The sequence below is a fragment of the Phoenix dactylifera genome, chromosome 3, assembly GCF_009389715.1.
Source record: "Phoenix dactylifera cultivar Barhee BC4 chromosome 3, palm_55x_up_171113_PBpolish2nd_filt_p, whole genome shotgun sequence".
Classification (NCBI taxonomy): domain Eukaryota; kingdom Viridiplantae; phylum Streptophyta; class Magnoliopsida; order Arecales; family Arecaceae; genus Phoenix; species Phoenix dactylifera.
In genome coordinates this window covers 11,315,693-11,342,851 of record NC_052394.1, presented here as the reverse complement: position 1 = coordinate 11,342,851, position 27,159 = coordinate 11,315,693, and the positions used below count along the sequence as shown (strand labels likewise).

The following is a 27,159-nucleotide window of genomic DNA, read 5'->3' as shown; positions in this document are numbered from 1 at the left end:
GTATCAGAGCAAGGCTGGTTTTGCCCCTATTGCTAAAGCCACAATCCAGCCTCTTCTTCCCTCGTTCACACCACAAACCCGCTTCCCCTTCTCAACCCTGTTCGCACCAGCCCGCACGCCTCCCTTCCCCATCACACCCGGGGCAGCCTTCACCCCACTCACCGCCAACAGCGCCCAAAGAGCAGCCGCCTGCGACGCGGCGCTGGAAGCCACAGACTGTCGGAGTTGTGACCAGCCGCCGCCCACCACCGCCCTGTGACAGCCTCGGACGCCCTCCACCCGATCCGGGAAGAGGCTGCCCGCCGCCGTGATCGGCCGCCGCCTGTCGCTGCCGACCACAGAGCCGCGGCTTCGAGCTCCGTCGCCGTCCCCTACGGCCGATCCGCAGCCGCCGCCCGTCCCTCCTTCCGCGGCCGCCGCAGCGAGAGTCGGGAAACCCTCCCGAAACGGTCGGAAGGTTGGGAACAGATTAACGGGTAAGTATCAGACCCGTTAGCCCGCCCCACTAGGCGGACCCGTTCCGGAGAAAAAAAAAATTATAGGTTCACGTGACCCGCACGTGTTCCAAAAAAAAAGCTCCGCACGTGAGCGCACGTGCGTGCCAAAAAAAAAAGGTACCTGTTCATCTTCCTCGCCGTGAGCACCCTCGCCACCGCCGTCGTCCGCCGTCGCCGCCCGCCTCACCGCCTTGCCACCGCCTTCGTCCGCCTTCGTCACCGCAGCCGTCCGCAGCGCCGCCCGTCCTTGCCGCGACCGCCGTCGCCGTTCCACCGCAACGCCGCCTTCGTCTTGCCGCCCTCACAACCGCCGGTCCGAGTTTTTTTTTTTCACCACGCCGCTCCGCCTGGCCGCCTTCGCCACCCCCACCGCTTCTTCTCCGATCACACGCCGCCTACTGCTGCCTCCACTTCGCCGCCACCTTCCGAACTCCCATCGCCGTCCCCTCCACTAAAGCCCCTCGCCGCCTCCGGCTTCCCCTCCGTTTGCCGCTGCACCAGACCGCCGCCACCCGCCCTGCCGCTTCCTCTGCTCCGCCGCCGGCCGACCCCATCCTGAACCCCTGTCGCCTTCCGCTGCCCCTCTTCCCCTCAAACCCCTTCCTATCTGGCCGAACCCACGCGCCTCCCACCCACCTTCTAAAGTCAACACGGACCGACCCCAGGCCCACGCAGCAGGAGCCTGCCCCAACTCTCTCTCACGAGCCCAAGTCAGCAGGACGAGCCACTGCAGAGCCCCTTTCAACGGGCCTTTTCTTCTCCAGGGGCCACATCACCCCTCCCTCCTCCCTTTTCAAGCCCATCAGCTGCACTTCGCTCCTGATCGTCGCCCCAGACCTCGAGCGCACCATTCTGGTTGACTGCATCCACCACAGGTGATAGGTGTCTACTTTTTCTGGCTTGTTCATTTAATTATGTTCTAGTTCTCTTGCATGATAGCCACATTTTGAAAACTTACTTTTGCTGTCCAAATTCAGAACATAGAACCCCTACTTTCAAACCCATCCTATTTGCCCTTTTAAAATCTAAATATTAAATTAGCACACCCTAACAACTGGATGCTTCTCAACATTCTTCGATCAGATTGATTTAGAATCAGAACAACTGTACTACTTGATTGCAATCTAATTTCTTAAATTGAATAATCTTAATCCTTAATTCTGAATAACCGAAGTAAAAATCAGCAACATTTAAATTTTAAGTTATTTTTGTGAAGGCTTGCTGATTTCTGAAATCATAATAGATTGCATTAGTAGGTTGTCCTGCATCAAATTTGGTCCTACATCATAGTTATTAGGGTTTCATTAGTGACACTGCATTTTACATCATCACCCAGTTGCATCATTGCATGCCAACCTGTAGTGATATGGAGTACTATCTCAGTCAACCTAAAACTCCTGTAGCTACCATGAATTCCGACATTTTGAGGTCTATTAAGGAACAGATCGTTGCCATGCGGGCTGGATACAAGGAATTCACACAAGAGATCCGTGAGCTCATGCAAAATTCTAGGACCCCTACACCGCCAACCCCTGTTGCAGCCCAACCTAAAATCGGTTTGGTTGCACCACCTGTAATCCTTCCCCATGTTCTTGGGCACCAAATCCAATGCTCAAGATGTCAACAATTCGACCACATAGCATCCCAATGTTCCATTAGGACCTACCTGAGTACTGAACCAGAAGCTAGGAGCCAAGAGGTTGAATATGTCGAAGAAGTCTATGAACCAAATATAGAAGACTATGAAGAAGACTCTGAAGACGAACCTATAGAATTAGATTTTGTCCAAAATGATTTCCAAAGGAAGACTATTGATCTAAGTACAACCAAGTCATTTCACATCACTACTGTGGAAGAGATAGTGACAGATATTGAGAGCCAGTCACCTGAATTGGCACTTGTAGCTAAAGATACCCATATGGAGTCCAATCTTGAACATTCTCCTATAGTAGTTTCCCTTCTAGAGGAGTTTAATGATGTAGTCCCTGATGATCTTCCGGATGCACTTTCTCCGATGCGTGATATCCAATACGTAATTGATCTAGTTCCCGAGATATTTCTGCCCAACCTTCCACATCATAGGCTCAACCCAAATGCATATGCTAGGACCTGGGATTTAATATTATCGACAGTTGAGTTTACATATCATAGTTCGGTTAACAAGTCCATAGGTATGAGTCCATTCGAAGTGGTGCATGATTACAAACCTAGGCAACCCATAGACTTATTTTTCATGTCTCATCAGTATAGAGTCGTTGAGTCTGCACAATCAATTGCATCACATCCATATTCATTGCATCAAGAAATCAGCAATTGTAGTCACTTAAATAACTTAAAATATAAATTTCTTGCTGATTTACACAGACGTTATAAAGAGTTAAGTGAAAAAGATTACTTCATGATAAGAATTAGGCTTGAACGATTTTCTTCAAATACGTTTAAGAAATTGCAAACTTGTAGTGCAGAACCGTTCAAAATCTTAAAGAAAATCAGTTCGAATGCATATGTTGTGGATCTTTCTGATGACTATGGGATTAGTGCGACATTTAATATTGAAGATTTAGTCCCATACAAAAAGACAATATTCATGTCTTTTGACCCCTTTATTGATATACCTGCCCATGTTGGACACCCTGACCTATTACCTGCTGTTGAGCCACCACCTTCCAAATTTCATGCACGCAGAGAACAAATAGAACATATATTGGATGAGCAGGTTATTTCAACCAGGAACGGTGGTTACCAACGTTACCTTATTTGGTGGAAAGGTCGACCAAAGTCTGATGTGACGTGGATTTTCAGAGCACAGTTGCAGCGCCTTGACCCCGATCTTCTGGAGCAGTACGACGGCCAGCCAGAGCTGTACTCGACGGGGTCGAGTTTTTCTCACCTGAGAGGAGTTGATGGGGACATCAGAGCCCTTCATCCAGATGATCCTGAGCCCCCGGATTGAGTCAGACCCGTTTATTTGCATATTTATTTTATTATTTTATTTCTGGGCTTGTTTGCATTCTAGGGTTTATTTGTAGTTTATGTTATTTCTGGGCTTATTTGCATTTTAGGGCTTATTTGTGTTATTTGTGGGTTTATTAGGATTTATTTCTGTGTAAGGGGGGTTTATGCAAGTTGTGTATTTGGGCCCTATATATAGGAAACTATTTTCATGATTAGGGTTTAATGACGGTTTAAGAAATTTTCTCCCCCGTCTTCTCCTCCTCTCTTCTTCTCTTCTCTTTCTTCTCCTCCTCTTCCTCCTTCTCTTCTCCCTCTTCTTCTGTTTCTGTTCTCAAATTCCACTGAAGTCTTCCTTCCAGAATTGGTTCGGCATCACCCAGCGGTCGCCCTCGGGTTCAATTTCCAGCAACAAGTACCACCACCCACACACAAAAAAAGGAAGAGACTCTCTTGCTTGTTATCACAAAGCAAACTCATTTCTCTGAGCTTTTGCTGGATTTTAGGTGGCTTTGTGCAGCTTTTATCCTGATTTTGTTTCTCTTTTTCTGTTTCCATTACCACCAACTCAATACTATTAAAGCCACCTACTTAGCATCATTTCTGGTCCTTGGACAAGCCACCTTCTTTCCAACTCAAACCAGCAGTCCTCTCTCTCTCTCTCTCTCTTCGCGGCCCAAGAGATTCTGAAGCAGAGCACAGCTGTTTGGAGCTCCTGTCGTCGTCGTCGTCTTCTTCTTCTTCTTCTGGCACAAGAACAGCTGTGTGGAACGCCTGCGATCGGAATCCCGATACGCCAGGGGGTGGGGGGTGGGTGGGAAGAGTAAGGGACCGTTGGTGGGGTGGGGAGGAAACAATAAGAGTAATAACGTCATTTCAAATTTTTATTTTTTTAATTAATATAAATATGATTTTTTTTAACACCGTTAAACAACTGTTATAATTTGTACAATAACAGAATTTTACGAGGATATACATGCAAATATCAATTTTGAAAGGGTATTCACACAAAATTCGATATTTAGAAGGGTATCCATGCAAAAAATCCTAAAATAAAATGATAGAAGGTCGAAGATCTCACATATTACCAGAAAGAAACCGCCAGAAAGTCTACAGATGCTTCTAAAGTCTTATTTGGAGGAGCTTTTAAATGGTCAAAAACTACTTTCTAACCCTCCAAAAGTACTTTTGGATAAAAAAAGGATGTTTGGTAAAAATTTCGGAAAACTGTTTTAGCTTTTCCAAAAAGCAAAAAGCAGCTTTTTGGGAGAAGCTTTATTTTGGAGCTTTCCAAAAAAGCTATTTTTTGACCAAAATACCCATAATAAAATATAACAATTGCATACTTTATCCATTTATAAACCTAAAAATCTGCTGGAGCCCAAACAAAGAACCCTAACCGTGGATCAGACTCCCTTCTGTGCAAGAAGAGGTATTCTTGTTTCCTATTATTGTATTATACTATAAATATAATATTATATTAAAATATTATAATGTAATATAATGTTATGTTAAATAATTTAGTATTATGTTATATTGTGAAAAATTAATGTATGCTAATAATTATAACATTTGTACCTTTATTTTTGTATTATACTATAAATATAATATTATATTGCATTATATTATAGTACATTGATATGTTAAGTTAAATAATTTAATATTATATTAAATTATTATGGTATACATATTATACTACTATATTATGATAATATTATATTATATTACAATTAATATTATACTATATCATATATTTATGTATTAATATATGTTATATTTTATTATGCTCTGTTGTATAATACTATGCAATGACCTTTATAGTAATTTTGTCATATAAAAGTACTGTCTCAGTTTGTTTATCAAACACATGTTAAAGTGCCACAGCACTTTACAAATGTAGTTACCAAACAACAAACAATTTTTTATAAAAGCTCTGTTGCCCAGTAGATACAACCCAAGAGGGGGGGTGAATTGGGTCTTTTAAATCTTTTAACCTACTTCTTAAAGTTTTTGATTAATTATGCTAAGTTGTATAGATGCACAGTGAAAGTTAAACTTAGCAGCAGTTTGATGTATAGAATGTGACTTGATTGAATATGCTTGCAACTAAAGGATGTGCGGATAAGAGTTAAGCAAGCAATTTATCTAAGTAAGTAAGTGTGTTAGTTAGACAATGACAAGAGGCATTACAAACACAAGAAACATATAGTGGTTCGGTGCACCCCAGCACCTACATCCACTCCCCAAGACCTCTTGGGAATTTCACTATAATCCTACAGATTACAGCCGGTTGTTTTACAAGCTCACAACCCAACTTGTTGTTTTACGAGGTCACAACGAACTCGGTCGGTTTTTCCAGGCTCACCGACTAGAACCACTCCGATTATTTTCCCGGGATCACAATCGAACCCTTACACCGTTGGTTTCAACCTAGGCTCACCAACAAACCTATTACCGTTGGTTTTTCCTTTGGCTCCACCAACAAACCTTAACCCCTTGATTCAATCCCTTGATTGAATGCAAGTTACAAGATATTAAAAACAAAGTTTAAAACAAATCAAAGCTTCTTACACAAGCAAATATAACAATATAAACAAAATAGTGTAAAGAGAAGCCCTCAACCGAGTTTTGAAGATGAAGGAGCTCGGCTTCTTCTTTACTTGACCCTCTTCTGATTTGGCACGAAGTAGAGGATTTCCGAGGCAGCACACGGATGAAGAGGAAGCTTTGGGATTCACTTGGATGCTCTTCTTCTCTCTATTTCACTTTGAATGGCCCTTTTTGTGCTTATGGGAGATTTCCCTTGTAATCTCTTTCCTAAATGTTTTCTCCCACTTCCATACCTTCTCCCTAGCTCTCCTCTTGTTTTTATAGCTTTTGATGGCGTGGAAACAAGAATCTAGCCGTTAGAGACAAAAATAGAGCCGTTGGACACAGTCTGCACTTTCTGACAATATGACCGTTGGTGGGTTGGAGTCGACTCGCGCGATCAGGAGTCGACTCGGCTGTAGCGGGAGTCGACTCAAGCTTTTTCGGAGTCGACTCGGCAACTGTTCCAAATTTGAATTAAAGTTGCCTTCACGACTGGGAGTCGACTCGTCTTGACCTGGAGTCGACTCGCCAACTTCTGGAGCTGACTTGGCAATTTTGGAGTCGGCTCATCCACTGAAGTCCGTGGATCCAATTTTGAATTTTGTCCACTTGAGTCCACTCGACTGTCCTGGGAGTCGACTCGAATCTCAGAGCCCGAACTCCCGATCCTCTGTCTTTTGGCTCGTCCAGTCTTGGAGTCGACTCGAATTTCCTCGGAGTCGACTCGGCTCTCAGTTTCCGAAACTTGGTCTTCTGCCTTTTGATGTGAAGCTGTCTTGGAGTCGACTCGAGATGTCTGGGAGTCGACTCGAATCTCAGAGGCAGTAACTTGATCTTCTGTCTGTTGATGATCGCGGAGTCTCGGAGTCGACTCGCGTACTGCGGGAGTCGACTCGAATCTCCAGAGTCCCAAAAATGCTCTCTGACTTTTTCTTTGTGTTCCCGCTGAGAGTCGACTCATGCTTTCTTTGGAGTCGACTTGCCACCTATCGGAGTCGACTCGCGTTCCAACTGGAGTCGACTCGAATCTCAGACCCGAAAACTGTTCTCTGACTTTTCTGCCTGTGACTGCTTGGAGTCGACTCTTACTTCCTTGGAGTCGACTCGGTGAACATCGGAGTCGACTCGCGCACTTCGGGAGTCGACTCGCTGATAGGTTCTGAGTTGAAGCTTTCTGTCCTTCTGTCTGTTGCTCCTTGGAGTCGACTCGGAACTGTAGGAGTCGACTCGAGTGCCTTTCCTTTGAATTTTTCTTAAAACTTGCTCTTCTAAATTGAATCTTTGAACTTGAGACTTGGGCCAATAAATTGTAGCTTTCTTCCAACTTTTCTTGAGAGCTTTGGAGGCCTTTCTTGTGTTCTTCCAACTTGCTATGTTCCTTGCAAAATAAATATCTTTCTCCTTGCAACACAAACATTAGTATTTATACTTTAAGGTTTTGTGATCATCAAAATCCAATCTATAAAATCAATCTTTGGGTCATCAGTCTCCCCCTTTTTGATGATGACAAAACTTGGAGTATATGCAATATAAATATATTGTGTTCTAGAAGTAATACATAGCTAAGTTGCATGAAGTAGAAAACATATATATTTAAAAACATACTTCATGATAATGCTTTAGATTTAATCAGCTTAACACAATCAACATATTTTAATTTAAGCTGAGTTGGTGTTCAATGCAAAACACAAAGCATTATGAGCATTATACTTAGATATTTCTCTCCCTTTTTGACAACATCAAAAAGAGAGTGAAACATTAAGCACAAAGATAAGAATAACTCAAATATTTCTTTTCCTTATTGTAACTCTGATTTGCATGTCAAATTATTGCAAGGATATGAATCATAAAACTCAAGGCAATAATATTAGAATCAGATTAATGAGCATAGATCAGAGCCAATTAAGATAATTTCAGAGCAGAACACATCGAATGTGATTTCAAGAAGTTTTCTAATTTGATACCACAGATAGTTTTCTAATCAAGTATAGGTGGAATCTTCCTTAGGTTAATACAGAAGTACCACAAATGATATTCAAGGAAACACATGAGTGGAAATCTAACCTCTCTTTAATAAGTATGAAAGCTTGTTCATTTAAGACCTTTTGCCCCAATCTATTAAGTATTTTATCAACATGAGAGCAATTTAATTGATTTTCAGAGTAAAAGATCAAAACTTATTAAGTATGATTGCAAAGTTCTTTTATGATGTAAAATAATATGGCATAAATACCAAAACATGAATTCATGAAATTTATGATATATCTTAGAGCATACATAAAATGCAAAGCTTTGAAAAATCATTTAGAGTTCTTTTAAAGATTTTCTTTTATTCCCAAAAAAATAAGCACAATTTGATACATAAAAATATGAATTGGCACAAAAATTGAAGTTCTAAAGAGCAAGCCAATTAGATCTCATTAGTGAATTCCAAAATAGATTTTCTGAGAGATACTCAAAAAAATTCAACACGTTATTCTCCCCCTTTTTCATTAAATTAGAGGCTCTTAAGATCAACTATTTGAATTGCAATTTGGTTTCATGATTGATGCATAAGATATACTAACCAAATAACAATCCTCAAGGTATAATCATAAAGATTTTTGCGAATTAAGTTCCATAATACCTCTCCCTTCTGAAAATTTTCTTTCTCCCCCTCAATTAATTATTCCATTTAACAGTTTTAGAGTTTGAAGATAATGTTCAATAAAATTGTCAATCTCAAAAATATGTTTTCCATAAGTTTCAGCTTATTTTCATAAGACTCAAGGTATGAGATAAGACAACCTTTATAGAACTCTTCTCAAGGCATAAACTTCATAATTAAAGCAAGTATTGCATTATAGGAGGTTCATCAAAATCAATCCATCAAGGTATGCTTCAAATTGAAGTAACTTTAGGATAAGATATCTAAAGCTCCCCCTCAAAAGATGCATACTTCTTTAATCATTCTTTTCTTTTGTTGAATTTCAGATTTTAAATGTTAAACGTGAATAACCTGAAACTTTATGATATCAAGAATGTAGAGTGATCTAGAATTATTCAAAATTTTTAGTAATCACTCTTTCTAAACCTTTAAGAACAAGTTATGCTTTCTCCTAATCTTAGAGAAAATGTATAGAAATTATAATCAGAAATGATTCATTTGAAGCTCAGTTTCTTTCAAAGGCATTTACATTTTCTTTCTTTTAGAATCATTCGAGTGAGCTGAAATATTTCTTGCTTTAAGATCATTCACCTCTATTCTGTCTTTAATAATGTAGTAGAGAAAAAACATATAGATGATCATTGAAATATATATATATTAAAACTCATTTCTTAATCATAAGTTTTTCAGCAATGTATACATGAAGCACAATAAATATTTTTAATATCAAAATAAAATCATATATTTAAAAATATTTGCTTGCAATCAAGATCATTGATCATTTAGACCAATATTAGTAGATTTTAATGATAAGAAAGGATATGTTTCGGATGCATATCGGAGCAATCAGCCAAGACATCAAAATTAATTCTGTTTTTCTTAAATTAAAGATTTTATTTAGAAATCATATTGAGTTTAAGCTTTTATACAAAATCAGATTCTGAATTTTCATAAGAATTTCCAAGAAGGCTCTCAAAATTTGAGATATGTATCTTCTACTTTGTAGCTCATCTTAAATTACTAAGATTGAAAAACACATATTTCAATAACATTAGAGCACTTTCAGAATTTTTGTATTTAGTATTGAGTTTCGATACAAAATGGAGGATATTTAACAAGTATTAGGATATTATGTATCAAAGTTAGGCAAGTAGAAAGATAGATCAAGATCAATTCATTTTGCCTAAATAGAGATATCTTTCTCTTCTCATTTCAACTTTCACATTTTAACGATGATTGTGAATGACAAATCTGAATTTTCTTACCAAACAAAAATTTTATGTTAGTATTTCAAACAATCAGTCAAATTGTCCAAGCATGAAGCATTACAAAATATTGAGAATCCATAATTTAAAGCATCATGCCATATGCAAAATATATTATGTGTTAAGTCATGCATTAGAATATTAAGAGTAAGAATGTTAAGGATCAAAATCAATTCTTTTCAAATAAACTCCCCCTATTTAAGTATTATCTTGCAATGATTTCATCCTTAAAGTGTGTTTTCAAGTGATTAATAAATTTGACTAGATTCTTCTTATATAATTTCATTAACTTTGTCTTTCATTTTTACTTTCTTATGCTCTATACTCTATTTGCTCCCTATCCGGTGGAGTTGGGAAGGGGCACGAGGTACTACCACTAGCCTCCCTCTTGTGCCGTCCCTAATATGTCCTACACCGAATAGTTGGGTCAAATAGTGCCGGGTACTACCACTAGCCTCCCCATTGGCACCATCCCTATGATGAGCAATATAGAAAGGTTAAAATGTTTACTTTCAAACTCTCCCTGTTTAAGTGTAATTAATTATGAATTTTATCCCTTCCAAATGTGCCGAATATATTATGCTTGTTTTGCTTTTTCCTTAAGATTGAAGTATTTGCCTTTACTTAGATTTTACTTCTCTTGAATAATTTCCATTTTCTTTTCTTTATCTCTCTCTCTTTTTGTTATTCTCAAGTAATTTACATGAAAGAGCATAATAAAGAATTAATCTTATGTATCATATAGATGTATATCATGCAAACAATATTTTCATTATGCTCAAGGATTCATCATTCCTCACAAGTTATTTTAAATCAAAAGTTCAAGCCATAAACTTGTGTATTTCATGGTTATGACATAGGCAAAGATATATTTTAGTTTGGGCATACCATGAAACAATTTTAAGAGTATAAGTCAATCAATATATATAGAGACATGATATCAAAAATTAATAATTAAAGACCTTAATCATGCCATAATAAGATTTAAGTTATTGACTTTGCTCAATTAATTTATGAGAGAAGTATCTAGAATTACCAATTCATTCTGTATTCTTCAGCAAATATCTACTAGATTTCTTACGTGTGAACTTTTGGCTGAAGAAGATCCTCTCTCTTGTTTGCATGTGAATGTTTGTTATATCTTATGTGGAGGTGTCCTTCAAGTTGAATTCACTCATTTTCTTGTTCAAGGATTCTGCATTATTAACAAACTCCTTTTCTTTCTTGAAGGAAAGTCTTTAGTTTCTTTAAGATACAAACCATTCATCTAACATATTTCTAACTAGATGACTCAATATAAGATAAGACAATAGTTGAATATTGAGTCACTTTACTCAAGAGATTGCCTAAATATAAGTAAGTACATATCACTTGAACTAAAGAGATAGTTTCATTAACCAAGATAGTTCAAGGATAAGCATGTGAGTCAATAGAAAGATTTATCAAGGTCAAATTAATTTCTTATTTCCAAAATCAATTTAGTTTAGATTCTATTTGCTTAAGATAATTATTAATAAGACATGTTAGCTAAGTCCTAATCAACTTATCTTAAACGGTTGTTTCTTTCAAAATATGATTCATTAAAGTTGAATTGAAGTCTTGCATAAGGTCACATAATAGCATACATTCAGGTCTACTAGCTGTATGATAAAATAATTATTCTATCATGCTTCAATACAGCTTTAAACAATAGATCTACTTTGCTCATCCTTTTCAAATTCTACAAGATGGGGTCATAGATATACCTTCTTCATGCCAATCTTCTATAGGAGTTTTTTTTGTGGACTAACTTTGGTCAATGAAGATCCCCTTTTCTTGTTTGTCTTAATTTGGAGTTTGAGAGAAGATGTTAATTCATTCATCATATATATTTCAAACTCACTTTACATGAGCTAAGTAAAATCTTCATATAACTCTTCATTAGTAGAACCAAAAATGATGTCATCAATGCATACTTTGAGCAAATTAGATGCCACAAGCCCTTCTTTTTGATGTATAGATTTATCACTAATACTTTCTATCAAAAAGGTTACTTAAGCTTTTATATATCATGCTTTTGATGCTTGTTCCAAATCACAATATTGCTTTATCATATATGTAATGTGTAATTTTTAAATATGGTGGTTATTTTACATAGATCCCCTTTTTTTTAATGAAATAACCACATAGGAGTGAATTCTACACATTCATTTGACAGATTATAAAGCTCATGAGGCAAACAAATGATAATGGTGATCTTTACTTTAATCATGCAAAAGTCTATCAAGATCTATTTCATCTTTTCTTGATTTAGTCTTTTAGTAGTTATCAATTTTCTTCATTAAGTGCATATCTGAAAATCCAATTTTGGTTCTAATTATTAACAAGTTTTTCAGATTGTTATATGTAAAAGATTAACCATATACATATATAATCTAATTTTAGTATCTTGATAATAAATCATTAGTCTCATAGAGAATAAAATGACTTGATATTTTTGCAACTAAAACTTTTCATTGAATATTCTATATGCATTGCTTGATGAATGATATCCAAGGATAGACATATCTCTATCAGATTTGGCATTATTTTCATAAGAGCATATCAAGCATAACATGTACGACTGAAAAATATGAAAGATATGCAATGGTTCATTTTTCATTTTTCAGAAGATCAAAATTTTCATCAAAAATAGATCTAATAGAAATCATATGTATGACAAGCAGTGATGATAGTCTTTTAAAAAAAATAGATGACTATCATACATAATTGTCTTTTTCATTTCTTCAAGAATTCTATTAACCCTATTTTACTTATGATGTCCTTGGAGCTGAAATAATTGAATTTAATATTATTTTCTGTATAACCTTAATCAGGATTTTGGTTTTCAACACTGTGCCATGATCTTCACAGTTTGGAAACCTTTTTCATTTGAAACGCTTTTACAAGATTTAGTAAATACAGAAAAAATACTTCAGTTTTATTTTCCAAGAACAAATCCAATGTAAGCTTTTGAAAACTTAGAGGTGGAAACAACATCTTTAGATTTAGAAATGATTTTTGTTTGTTTCCTTAGTTAGCATGCATAGCAAAACTTTGACCTTTAAGTAGATAATCTAAGTAAGCCTATGGCAAGGTCTTTTGAGATTAAGTACATACTAGCATGAGTTGATTCTATGTGCCAAGGATGGTTTCTTTAATCTTGGTTTTCATAGTGCATATATTCAAAAGCATATCAAGTACACATTATCATATCTATGATCAATAAACAATAATGCCATGGATAAAAACTCTCAATCAAGCATATAGAGAATTCATAGAATTAATCTTAATAATGATTAATCATTTAGCAACTTTATCCAATGGTGAGTAAAGTATCCTATAAATGAAGTGATTTGATTATATTTCCAAAAGTATATCACAAAATTGATCAATGCATGCAATTCATATTTTAATCAAATACTAAAACAAAAATAATGATGAGATGCAAGGATTACTGATTTCATTATTATTATTATTTAAAATTACTTTTCATAAGTATATTTTAAGTTTCAATGTGTCTAGAACACCCATTTGTATGAATCTATTTGTTTCATGGGTATCTTGGCACATCTATGTCTACATCCTCATATTTTCATTTTGGGTACCCAAGCTTGCTTGGGTCCTTGAGAGTTAGGACATATGGTTCCTTTGGAATCCAAATCTGTTTGATAGTAATAACTTTACCATTTGATTTAATTGTGTTAGAACGATAGGTAAAGTTGTTATGCCCATTCTTTTCATTTTTGAAATAAGTTATCTTATTTAATGGTTTGCTTGGTGAATTGATAACCTTTTTCTCTAGAGATTTATGGCTAAGTGAAGGAGTCAAGCTAAATTTTGATTTATCAAAATCAGCATGTTGGCTTTCAAACATCATTTTTAATCTTTCTGAACTTACAGTGAATTTGTTAATAACAGATCTTAATTGGTTAATTTCTTCGCTTAAGTTTTGATTTTCGTTAATTAAGCTATGATTTTTCTGAATCAATTCTTCTGAAAATGACCTTAAGCTTTTATTTTCAGAATTTAGTTTGTCGTGTATTTCAGCAATAGAATTTCTTTCTTTTGAAATTTCCAAATTTAACTTTTTAAGATTTTTATTTTTCATAGCTAATTTTCTACATTCACCATACAACTCATGAAAAGCATTTAACAGTTCATCATACGAAAATTCTTCATGAAATTCATTTGGTGTAAAATTAGATTCAGATTTTACCTTATCTTCTTGTGCCATAAAGCAAACGTTAGTTACCTCTTGTAGTTCCTTGGAGCTAATATCATTATTGTTGCTCCTAGCTTTTATTTCCTTGCTTGACTCTTCCTTGGTCAAGACTTTCTTCCTTTTTATCTCTTTCTTTCTTTCTTGCTTCCTCTTCTTCTTTGTCTTTAGGAAGCTGATTTGCCTCGGAGTCGACTCGGTCCTTATTGGAGTCGACTCGGTTAACTTGAGGGTCGACTCTGGAATACTTGGAGTCGACTCGACAGAGGTGGGAGATTCAACACCTTTTTCTGCAATCTCATTGTTAGTAGGCAATTGAAGCACATGTGAGCTAATCTGAGATTTATCATAAATATTTTCTAAAGTATCCCAGATCTCCTTAGCAGATAAGCATGCAGAAATTTCATTAAACTTCGTTTCTTGAATAGCACAATATAATATGTTCATAGCATTAGCATTCAATTGTGCTAAGTCCTTTTCATTAATAGTTTGAGAGAGTGTGTGAAGGTCATTTATTATGATTTTTCATAAATAATAGTTTTGTGATTGAATAAAAATGCGCATGCGTATTTTCCAATGTGTATAGTTTATGCCATTAAATAGTGGAGGTGTATCAATTGATTGTCCTTCTCCTAGAAAACTATCTATTTGAGTTGTCATGATCTTTGGCTCTTGATCGTGAGATCAATAATTAAACTTAGAGCACCTGCTCTGATACCACTTGTTGCCCAGTAGATACAACCCAAGAGGGGGGGTGAATTGGGTCTTTTAAATCTTTTAACCTACTTCTTAAAGTTTTTGATTAATTATGCTAAGTTGTATAGATGCACAGTGAAAGTTAAACTTAGCAGCAGTTTGATGTATAGAATGTGACTTGATTGAATATGCTTGCAACTAAAGGATGTGCGGATAAGAGTTAAGCAAGCAATTTATCTAAGTAAGTAAGTGTGTTAGTTAGACAATGACAAGAGGCATTACAAACACAAGAAACATATAGTGGTTCGGTGCACCCCAGCACCTACATCCACTCCCCAAGACCTCTTGGGAATTTCACTATAATCCTACAGATTACAGCCGGTTGTTTTACAAGCTCACAACCCAACTTGTTGTTTTACGAGGTCACAACGAACTCGGTCGGTTTTTCCAGGCTCACCGACTAGAACCACTCCGATTATTTTCTCGGGATCACAATCGAACCCTTACACCGTTGGTTTCAACCTAGGCTCACCAACAAACCTATTACCGTTGGTTTTCCCTTTGGCTCACCAACAAACCTTAACCCCTTGATTCAATCCCTTGATTGAATCAAGTTACAAGATATTAAAAACAAAGTTTAAAACAAATCAAAGCTTCTTACACAAGCAAATATAACAATATAAACAAAATAGTGTAAAGAGAAGCCCTCAACCGAGTTTTGAAGATGAAGGAGCTCGGCTTCTTCTTTACTTGACCCTCTTCTGATTTGGCACGAAGTAGAGGATTTCCGAGGCAGCACACGGATGAAGAGGAAGCTTTGGGATTCACTTGGATGCTCTTCTTCTCTCTATTTCACTTTGAATGGCCCTTTTTGTGCTTATGGGAGATTTTCCTTGTAATCTCTTTCCTAAATGTTTTCTCCCACTTCCATACCTTCTCCCCTAGCTCTCCTCTTGTTTTTATAGCTTTTGATGGCGCGGAAACAAGAATCTAGCCGTTAGAGACAAAAATAGAGCCGTTGGACACAGTCTGCACTTCCTGACAATATGACCGTTGGTGGGTTGGAGTCGACTCGCGCGATCAGGAGTCGACTCGGCTGTAGCGGGAGTCGACTCAAGCTTTTCCGGAGTCAACTCGGCAACTGTTCCAAATTTGAATTAAAGTTGCCTTCACGACTGGGAGTCGACTCGTCTTGACCTGGAGTCGACTCGCCAACTTCTGGAGCTGACTTGGCAATTTTGGAGTCGGCTCATCCACTGAAGTCCGTGGATCCAATTTTGAATTTTGTCCACTCGAGTCGACTCGACTGTCCTGGGAGTCGACTCGAATCTCAGAGCCCGAACTCCCGATCCTCTGTCTTTTGGCTCGTCCAGTCTTGGAGTCGACTCGAATTTCCTCGGAGTCGACTCGGCTCTCAGTTTCCGAAACTTGGTCTTCTGCCTTTTGATGTGAAGCTGTCTTGGAGTCGACTCGAGATGTCTGGGAGTCGACTCGAATCTCAGAGGCAGTAACTTGATCTTCTGTCTGTTGATGATCGCGGAGTCTCGGAGTCGACTCGCGTACTGCGGGAGTCGACTCGAATCTCAGAGTCCCAAAAATGCTCTCTGACTTTTTCTTTGTGTTCCGCTGAGAGCCGACTCATGCTTTCTTTGGAGTCGACTTGCCACCTATCGGAGTCGACTCGCGTTCCACTGGAGTCGACTCGAATCTCAGACCCGAAAACTGTTCTCTGACTTTTCTGCCTGTGACTGCTTGGAGTCGACTCTTACTTCCTTGGAGTCGACTCGGTGAACATCGGAGTCGACTCGCGCACTTCGGGAGTCGACTCGCTGATAGGTTCTGAATTGAAGCTTTCTGTCCTTCTGTCTGTTGCTCCTTGGAGTCGACTCGGAACTGTAGGAGTCGACTCGAGTGCCTTTCCTTTGAATTTTTCTTAAAACTTGCTCTTCTAAATTGAATCCTTTGAACTTGAGACTTGGGCCAATAAATTGTAGCTTTCTTCCAACTTTTCTTGAGAGCTTTGGAGGCCTTCTTGTGTTCTTCCAACTTGCTATGTTCCTTGCAAAATAAATATCTTTCTCCTTGCAACACAAACATTAGTATTTATACTTCAAGGTTTTGTGATCATCAAAATCAATCTTTAAATCAATCTTTGGGTCATCAAGCTCTACTTCCAACAGCTCTACTCCCAAAAGCTCTATTGCCAACAATTCTCCCAAATAGGGCCTAAATCCCATAGTCCCAATTGGAATGATAGCCTAAGCCCAAAAGCTTCCAAACAAAACAAAACATGGCGGATATTCAAGTATCTTTTCTTACAAAAATAAAAATTATGTTATAGTGAAAAAAAAGCTGCCCCACAATCCGTGTTTCCCTTCCTCAATGAGTGTTTGTCATCTGAGTAGCCCTAAGTATTTTGTTCTAATAAATACATTTTTGGTACAATATTTTGATAGTTCTAATGCACAACATCATTATTTTAAAAAATAAAATAATATAATCTAATATGAAAATTTGTATATTTATTCACATAATGTGAATTATGCAATATGAACTATGAATGGGAACTTCTAAATTGATACCACATGAGATCCTTTTAATTATCTTAGTTCAACTATACTATCTAGACTTTGATATCTCATGATGTGTTTTGGTTGAGGAAATTGGAAACTTTGATTGGTTATTATCAACAAAAAATGCATCATTTTTCATCATGCTAGAGAAAAGTTCTTGTATGCGTCGGTATCTATTTTCAGTATATAAGATAGCCAGGTTTGTTGGCATTGAAAATAATACAAGGTTATGGTAATTCTATGTGAGGATCCGTATAGGCGTGTGTTTAGTCCCACATTGGTTATTCTTTGGGTAGATCTTGAGTACTTATACAGGATCAAGGAACCCAAATAATAACTTGCGACTAGCCATTTTGAGTGAGGTACTACGTTGTTACAAATGGTATCAGAACGGACCTAGCCCATAACTTATATGGACTAGGGGATATAGCAGCACGGATCCATTGGGGCTGACCACGAGCCAATCGTGGTGCTTTTGATTATTTTGAATGGATTTGAGCCCTTAGCTTGATGAGGACACCAAGGCTTAAATGGGGGAGTATGTGACGTATGTTTTGTCCCACATCGGTTATTCGCTGGGTAGATCTTGGGTACTTATATAGGATCAAGAAATCTAAATAATAACTTCCAGCTAGCCATTTTGGGTGAGGTCCTGGGTTACTATATTCTATCTATAAATTTGCTAGGATATGTGGTACTATATTTGATAATACACATTCAATTATATGTTGTAATGTTGAGAAAATGTATACATTCAGTTATGTGTGTGAGGAATCGTAGAGAAAATGTCCCTTTTTTAGGTGGATTGTTGACAGGGCTACCATGATTGGATATTTGGTTGCTTGGTCTGGGCTGTATAATAGCTACAGGCCGGTGGGTTAAAACAACTTATATTTTATAAGACGTGAGGAAGGTTTCTGTTTATATATATCTATTTTCACCATTGTAGTATTAATATCACTTCAAATTCTGGGGGGTTCAATCCTAGGTAACTTTGACTCTCCTTGTTGTGTTGCAACCCACAACCTCATTCAAAAAAACTAGCCGAAAGTTATTATTTAGGTTTCTTATATAAGTATTCAACATCTTCCTAACAAATAACTTAGAATCCTCATATGTCGGCCCTTCATAAATTATTTTTTTTCGAGTTCCACGAGCGGTGGCTTAGCTTGTATGAGGTTCTAGGCTCTAGTCTAGGTGGGATGGAGTGGATATAAGGTTGCAAATAGGGATGAGATCCTCTTGGTCTGTTAGTATGCATGCATGTGGGTATGTATGTATATATATAGTGCAAGCCCTGTTCGCAAAATCATAACTTTTTATTCCCCTAAAAATATCATAATGTTTTCAAACAAAATAGGAATGCAAGCATGCCAGGTCGAAGCCACTGCATGCAAAATTTCCAAATCCAAGATTTAACTTCTAGCATTTTGTGTAAGACGAGCTCTAGGAAAACCACAGAAGGCTTTGAAAATTAGACAACCAAATTTTGACTTCAATCATTTTAAACTTACACAAGAGAAAGTATAAATCAGGTCAACAAAAATACTCTTTATGAAAAATGCTATGAGATGGCATGGGAAAGGTTTCTTTGGTCTTTACATTGCTAGCTTTATGACTCAACATTCAGTTGCATCAATTGTTGTAAGTTATGCTAATCCTTTTATGCTACATCACACGTAGATTTTTTCTGAGTCCGGCAAACAGACAAGCGATAGCAGCAGTCTGCTTTATATTAAGAAATTGAACTACTCTAAATATATGCACAAAATCACCTTATTTTTTTTATTAGAGAAATGCTATGTTATTACCTTTGACTTTGGTACGGAGATTAGGCAGTTGGTGATGGAAGGAGTTCAAATATGGATCCCTTTCAATCTGAACTGTCTCAAGACCAATTTGTTTAAGTCTGTTGCATGTGTGCACACAAAATGAGCAAAGTGTTGCTTCTCGGCGGCATTCTATTCTCGGTCGTCCATGGCAGTCAAGGATTGGTGCAGCACAAGAGGTCACAGAGACCGGCTGGCCTCGTGTGCTAACCCACCAATCACCACATAGAAGGGCCTCGGGTGGGGCATCTTGATGCACAAATAATGTTGAAGAAAATGACGATGACACAAACTTTCTACCATTGACAGATACCTGAAGATTTGTTTCGAGCTGTACCTTATGTATGATCAGACATACCTACTGAGAGTGCAATAGTGCAACTGATTGGATGGCATTCTTTATAGCCGATCATAGCTGGTCGGTGCTGTGAGAGGCATCAACATCGTTACCCTAGAGATTACAAGTGATTCTGTTGATGGATGCCAGAGGATGTGTATGTTCAAGGGCTGTATAGGCAGCCACTCTAAGGAAAAAGTGAAAAAAAAAAAGAAAAAAAGAAAATGACAATCACCTTACCAACATTTCTGACAAGGCCTGATTGTCCCAACCTGAATGAAAGCTCAAGGCCAAAAGCTTCCAAACATAACTAGGGCTAGTTAAAAAGACTTCGAATCCACAACCTTTATTTTTTAAAACACCAAAACTCTATTACCCCAGGACCCATGTTTCCTCTTCCTCAATGAAGAGTTGTCATCTAAATTGCCCTTGGAGTGTTGTCATGATCAATATATATTTAATTGACAACATCATCACTTTAAGATACAATAATATAATGTGTATTAAGCAATATGAACTATGAAAGGGAATTTCTAAATGGATACCATAGAAGATCCTTTTAGGTATCTCATTTCAGCTATATCAGCTAGGCTTCGAAATCTCATGATATCTTTGATTGAGAATGTCGAAAACTTTGATAACTATTAAAAATATTTTATTTGTTTTTATCTTGCTGGAAAAGTTATTTGTATACACTCAGTGACAATTGTCAGTATTGAAAATAAGACAAAGTTATGCTAGTTCTATCTATAAATTTGCCGGGATATCTGGTCATATATGCGATAAACATTTTTAGTTATGTGATGTATTGTTAATAAGTAGGATATTAAGCTGTGATGCAATTATAGATGATTTTATTTAATTACTGCTAATTCTAAATAGCGAATTATTTGCTATTTTTATATATTAGTCATAATATGATGTGGCCAAAATCAAATTTGCTGTCATAAGTTGATATGTGGCATAGTAGGGAATCGGTTTTAGTGGATTTTATATTTCCAAATAAGCAATTTTTTGCTTGAGTCAGAATTACGAAAAGTCCTACCCTATTCTTAAGGTGGATTGCTAATGGAACGACCATGGTAACATTATATTCTATAAAATATATTTTTTTTTATCAAACTATGTTTTTGCATCAAGGTCTCATTTGGTTTTCTAAAAGAGAAGGCAAAAAAAAGGTATAATCAACAAGAAAACAAAAAAAAAGAACTTCATATTTGGTTAAAGTTTCTAAAGAATAAAAATTAAAAAGTAGCATTTTTATAGAGCTAAAATTTCTGCATTTCTTAAAAAAGAAAAATCTATATGAGATATAGAAAGATCTATTTTTATTGGCTGAAAATTGAAATATTTTTTTTAAAATATGCTTTTAAGTTAGAATAGAATAAAATATTTTTTATTAAAAATATAATAAATATTTTATATAATTTTTATAAAAATAAATACTTAAAATAAATATAAACTATTTTAAAGTAATTTTTTAATGATCAACTAAATATATATTATTTTGTGGGCATCCATGTCTCAGAAAAGACAAAAATCAGCAGAGATGGAACCAAACGAGCCCCAAAAGTTTCGAGATAGCCCTAGGAAGGCGACAGAACATTAAGTCCGTATGTAATAATTTGTATACTTAAAGTATTAATCAAATGAGCTGGAGTTGGTAGCAAAACTCGGCGTCTACTTGAAGGCACAGTACAGGATTTGGTTGTTCAAAGTTTTCACTTATTTTTCTGCCCCACTAAAATAAACAAATAAATAATGTCTCATTATTGAAGCCTGGCACCCCTTGCCGACAAGCGAATCTTAATTCCTACACTACCATCCCAGAGTCAGGGTCGGGGCTCTCAAAAAACTTGACCATCTTTTTTGACCCTCCATTATTTAATTTTTTTCAGATCTTGGCTTGTCCGGAGGCACGAAAATAGACAATAAATATTATTAACGACATATCTCACATGGCCTATGGTGCCATCTTATTTGATAGTCATCCATCTCTTAATTTTAACTATCAAATATTATATAAAATTTTGTAGTGCAAATCAGAGCATATGCTCATCTAGTCATCTAGATAGAGTGGGATGGTAAAGAGTGGCAAATAGGGATTAGCTCCTTTGCGTCTTAATATATGTTTATAAGCTTTCGCTAACAATTCCTATCTTCCCAAGTTATACTATTTTTTTTTAAAGAAAAAAAAAGATAGAGTGGGAAATCTATCTGTATTATAATTACCCAAGACTAAAGACTCATTTGTTTTGCAAGAAGAAAAGGAGGAAGTATGGTTAACAAAGAATTGGAGAAATGTCGCATGTTTAGTTAGAATTTTTTTAAAAAAAGAGATAGAAAAGTAGCATTCTTATTGGAATAATATTTCTATATTTCGTAAGAAAGAAAAATCTATATAGGATATGAAAAAGTCCAATTCTCACCAGTTAGGAATAAATTTGTTTTTCCAGAAAGTATCCTTAAACTTTTAGGTAAAATGAGATAAGTTCTTTTTCTTTATTAAAAACATAAAATAGATGCTCAACCAAATATAAAACGTTTTGGAATGTGCCATTTTTTTATGATCAACCAATATGCGAACGCCATTTTTCTAAGCATTATATACCTACACATCAGCTTTCTAGAAAAAAAAAATATGCTACTGAAGAAAAATTCTTCCAACAAACCAAACAAGTCATATATCTTAAGAGATGCAACGCCCAATTATCAAATCCAATACCCTGGTTGCTACGCAAGGAAGTGCGACAACTAGTGTAAGCTCTATTTCACAAAATCATTACTTTCAATTTCACTAAAAATCATAATTATCAAATAAACTTATAGCTTACTAGATTCTTATAATATAGTAGTTCATTTGGTAAATTAAACCCCTTTGTTTAAAAACTAAAGATTTTGGATTTAATTCTTTGGTGGTGCATGTCCAAAATTCTGGACCTTCATAATTAAAGCATGTTAAGGCCTACATCCTTTTCTCTCTCAAAAGAAAAATAAAGAAAAAAAAAAACCTGGTTAAGCCTCTATAAATAAATATAGCCACTATTTTCTCTATTTTTGGAAAGGTTCGAGTTGTAGCAACCATACTAGTACTCCTCTAAACAAATCAAAGCTAAAATCAATAGCTGCAAGTTCCTCCTTACATTAGAGCCTATTTCAAAGTATGCTTATGTATGCGTCAAGGTGAGCCTCCATAAACCTCTCAATATAGCACGGTTTCTAATGGTTTCATGAGTGCAAATAAAGGAGGACAGATACATTGAGGCCATGGAAAGCAAAAAAATAAACCATGCATGGAGCATTAGAAAAAATCTAACACTCTTAGCCATATGGATGGGAATCACAAAGAAGTTAATTAAGAGCCATCAAAGAACACCAAAATGCTCTGCCAATAAGATATAAATTTCCAATAGCCTAAATGGAACATTAGAAAATAAATATCTTATTGTTCACACAACATCCGGGTCAATACTTATTCAAGATAAAAGATGTACTACTGCAAGCAGCCAACTTGATTAATCCTTATTACACTTTTGCAGGCTTTGGCACCTTCTACAATGTTTTGCCTAGGTCAATTTGATAGCTATTACTAATGTCATTAGCTATACTTAATGCATCCTCCGCAGACCCATAAATTCCTCTTCTTACAAGCCCTGAACAGTAGAGCCCATTTCTCCCTTTCCAGTGTTCTGGAAATTTTTGCTTAGCCATTCCATCATCACCAATTAGGTAATCATCACTCTACAAAAGTATTTAGATCAAAAATAATCGCAATTCATCTTGCTTATCACCAATGGAAAAACATGCAAGGAAAAAAGAAAAAAAAAACTCCTTACCTTGAGCCAATTTTTTATTGCACTTCTATAGCCCGTAGCTAGAATGATGGCATCAAAGTGATGTAGCTTTCCATTGGAAAATGTCACATCATTGCCTTTTATGCTTGCTATAGAAGGCAGAACCTGTCCACCATGCAGGTCACAATGTTCAATAATAAATTCATATGTTTACTCATCAAAAAAGTAAGAGTACATTCAATTATATTATATTCAGAGTATGGACATATGCTTGTCCACTATTACATAATACATTATACTTTGTCCTGTTCCATTAATTTAAGAACCAAATATGACAAAACATTCAATTCCTTTCATACTTATTTTTTTTTACATAACTTTGAAGTAAAAAATATATTATCCAGATATAGTTCAAAAAATCGAACAAACTAAGAATAGACCTAACCTTTGACATATAATAATTGAAAAAGCAATACACTCAAAATCAGTCAATAGCATGATGTATAATCTCATAATTAGATGTTGATCGCTCATCCATACCAATTAAGGAACATTACAAGCAGTCATATTGATTTATGACACAATATGCTTCTTTATCGTTCTAAGGTATAAAATGAAGATTCGAAAATAGTAATAGCAATTGCATTTACCTGAATTTCTCCGCACTGTATTTTCTTGAACGTGCCAACATCGACAACAGGATACACCGGGCTGTTTACCTTCAAATACATGGGCCCCTTGGCTGGTCTACGTATGCCATACTTGGATGTATTTCCAAACTTGATAAAACAAAGAAAAAGAATAATCCTGTCCACCAAATGCAATGGCAAAAGTTTCATGATAAACATAGCAAACAACCATATATCCTTCGTTACTAGATGAACCTGCAAGAACAATCATGTAAGAACCAGCAATTAATTCTATCTCCATCAAGTAGACTTCATTGGAGACACTCAATGTCTACAAACTTCCATGCTAATCAAGCAAGTTATGGACTTTTTGTTTAAACCATAAAAATGAAAATAATAATTTTTAAAAAATAAAGTTTCTAGTGTTGGGCTGTGTTACCTGATTTCTGACTACAATAGAGGTGTGGGCCCCGGAGTCAGCCAGATCGAAAGCAATCTCCATGCCGGAATTCCCACAGCCAACAACCAAGACATCCTTGGCCTTAAAGACCGAACCGGACCGGTACTGACTCGAGTGCAAAACCGGGCCATCGAACCCATCCAGACCGGGAATCTCCGGCACAACGATGCCATCATTCTCCCCAGTCGCCACCACGAGGTACCTCGCCAGGTACTCCTCTGCAGCGTCCGAGTCCAGATTCCTCGCGGCGACGCGCCACCTCCCGGCGCCGGCGTCGAACTCCGCCGACTCCACGTTGCGGCGAAGCAGGACGCGGAGCTGGAACCGCGACGCGTAGTCGTCGAGGTAGCGGATGAATCCGTCCTTGGGGATGAACGTTGGGGTGGTGGGCAGGTGCTTCGCGTGGGGGAGCTCGCAGTACTGCTTCCCGAGGTGGAGGGACATCCGGTCGTAGCAGCGCTTGCGCCAGAGCGACGCGATGCAGTCGTCGCGCTCCAGAACTATATTTGGGATGGAGTGTTTATTCAGACATGCCGCCACGGCGAGCCCCGACGGCCCAGCTCCGACTATCACCACCACCTCCTCCATTCTCTCTCTCTCTCTCTCTCTCTCTCTCGCTGTGTGTGCGTGTGTGAGAGGCTTGTGGAATTTGGGAGGTTGGTGAGGCCTCATATAGATGCGAGACGGGGGCCAGGATGAACGGTCATGCGCCATGGATGTGGGACATGGGGCTGGGGTACGTGTCATTAGACCAAAGCTATGGTGAGGAAAATGTTGTTTTTTTTTTTAACCTTGCGTCACCTTCATAATTTTAGGGCTGGCACTGCACGTAATGCCCGGAAAAATTAAGGGGAGTGAGAGGACGTTACCTCCTTTTCTTTTCCACCCTTGGCCTCCCGCCGAGGAGGCTCGGGGCCACCTTCCAATTTCTGCAGGGGTTTCTTTTTGCCCCGCCATGGTAGAGAATGTGAGGAAAGAATTTAAGCTGATACTATATTAGTTATTAGAGAATACCATAAAAGATTTTCAACCCCAAAGCCTAATAATAGAGCCTGCGGTAATGATATCATTTTAAATTGCATGAGTCCAACGATTGTGGCGATCTTGAATCTTAGTTGATGACTTTGCGCTCTCTCTCTCTCTCTCTCTCTCTCTCTCTCTCTCTCCCCCTCTCCCTCTCCCTCTCCCTCTCCCTCTCCCTCCTCCTCCTCCTCCGAGGTAATGGAGACTAGGGCTTCACATGAATAGAAGGGAAAAGGAAGAAGATAGGTTGGAAAATTGGTTTAAGTTGAAATTCAAAGGGATTTGGCTAGGTGGCAGTGGATAAGTGGGATAACTATGGAATATTGAAGAGGAGTCACACCACTTCAACGTTCCAAACCTAGGCTGATTAGGAGGAGTCTCACCCACCTAATATCATCCTATTTGGCGTCTCACCAAGGTAAAGAGTCTCTTCATGCCATGAATAATCACTCAATAATTTCTGAAAATTTTTCAAAACAATTCTGAGATGTTTTCATTTATCAAAGCCTCTCTTAATTATAAGAAGAGATGTCGGCATACATGGGTGGTTACAACCAAATCGTTGGACTCAAAAGAATCAGATAATGACAATCTAAAAATTTAAATCTGAAGATATTTATCCTAAACCAATTGCCAACTAAGGGTTGGACAAGTGTCACCTCTAGATTGTGTGCGGGTTAGAGTTTAAAAAGATAACCCCAACCACACACGTTTTCTAGTCCAACTAGGATTATTCCCCCTTGCTGCATGGTTCTTCTCCTAATACCACTAGGATTTCTTCCGTAAGACACTTGGAGCAATCCCAATCTAAAACCCTTTCAACGCTTGGAAATCATCCTAATGAGGCGTTGAAGATCCTAGCCAAATGTGAATTAATTTCACTTATTACAAAAACTCAATCTCATTACACTTGGACTCAATTTCACTCTCTCACAAGGACTCAATCTTCTCATATATGGACTCAATCATAAAACTCCTAAATTAAATCAAGACCCTTCAACGTCTTAGACTCAATTAAATTAGGCGTTGGGACGACTAAACGCAATGTGACTTGATGCTGAAAATCTTGGACCCATTGTAATTTGTTGCTGGAACTTTATAGACCTACTGTAATTTGGTGCTCATCCAAAGAAGGGACTCAATCACCACACACGCCTTCGGCTTGGGCTCATGCTCTTGCATCAGATTGCTCCTTACATGGTTTAACATCCAACTATAATCAGTCCGCCATGACTGCCATCAATTAATTCATCTTCTGCCAAGTGGTCAAATCAACAAAAACGCCCTTGGGGTAGCGAGCTTTTTTTTACCATTGTGATTACTACGGTCTGGATGACCATCCGAGTCAAGAATGGCAGCCAAAATCGCACCCAATAATTCTCATCCTTGGGCCAACCTTGCAGATATTGCTTCTTGTTTTCTTCTTTGGATAGTTCATGGGTTATAGACTCAAGATACAGTGATCATATGACTTATAATCTTCATCTTTTGAATACGTCTCATGTTCATTCTGGTTCTCCTGTCAACTTCCTAATGGCAACAAAGTTCAGGTCACGCACAGGTGGTTTTATTGAACTTACCCCACAATTGTCACTAAAAGATGTTTTGTATGTTCCTTGCTTTGA

The 27,159-nt window shown here is 37.3% G+C and overlaps 1 protein-coding gene across 1 annotated transcript; it reads right to left on the bottom strand.

Moving 5' to 3' along the window:
- Positions 1–22,983: 22,983 nt before the first annotated feature.
- On the bottom strand, positions 22,984–25,139 carry LOC103723228 (probable indole-3-pyruvate monooxygenase YUCCA10). Its single transcript, XM_008814078.4, has 4 exons — positions 24,491–25,139; positions 24,073–24,306; positions 23,465–23,587; positions 22,984–23,369 (listed from the first exon to the last, which is right to left on the bottom strand). Exons 1-4 carry the CDS (start codon positions 25,097–25,099, stop codon positions 23,181–23,183), a joined length of 1,155 nt encoding a protein of 384 aa, XP_008812300.2. The 5' UTR covers positions 25,100–25,139; the 3' UTR covers positions 22,984–23,180.
- Between the last annotated feature and the right edge of the window lie 2,020 nt (positions 25,140–27,159).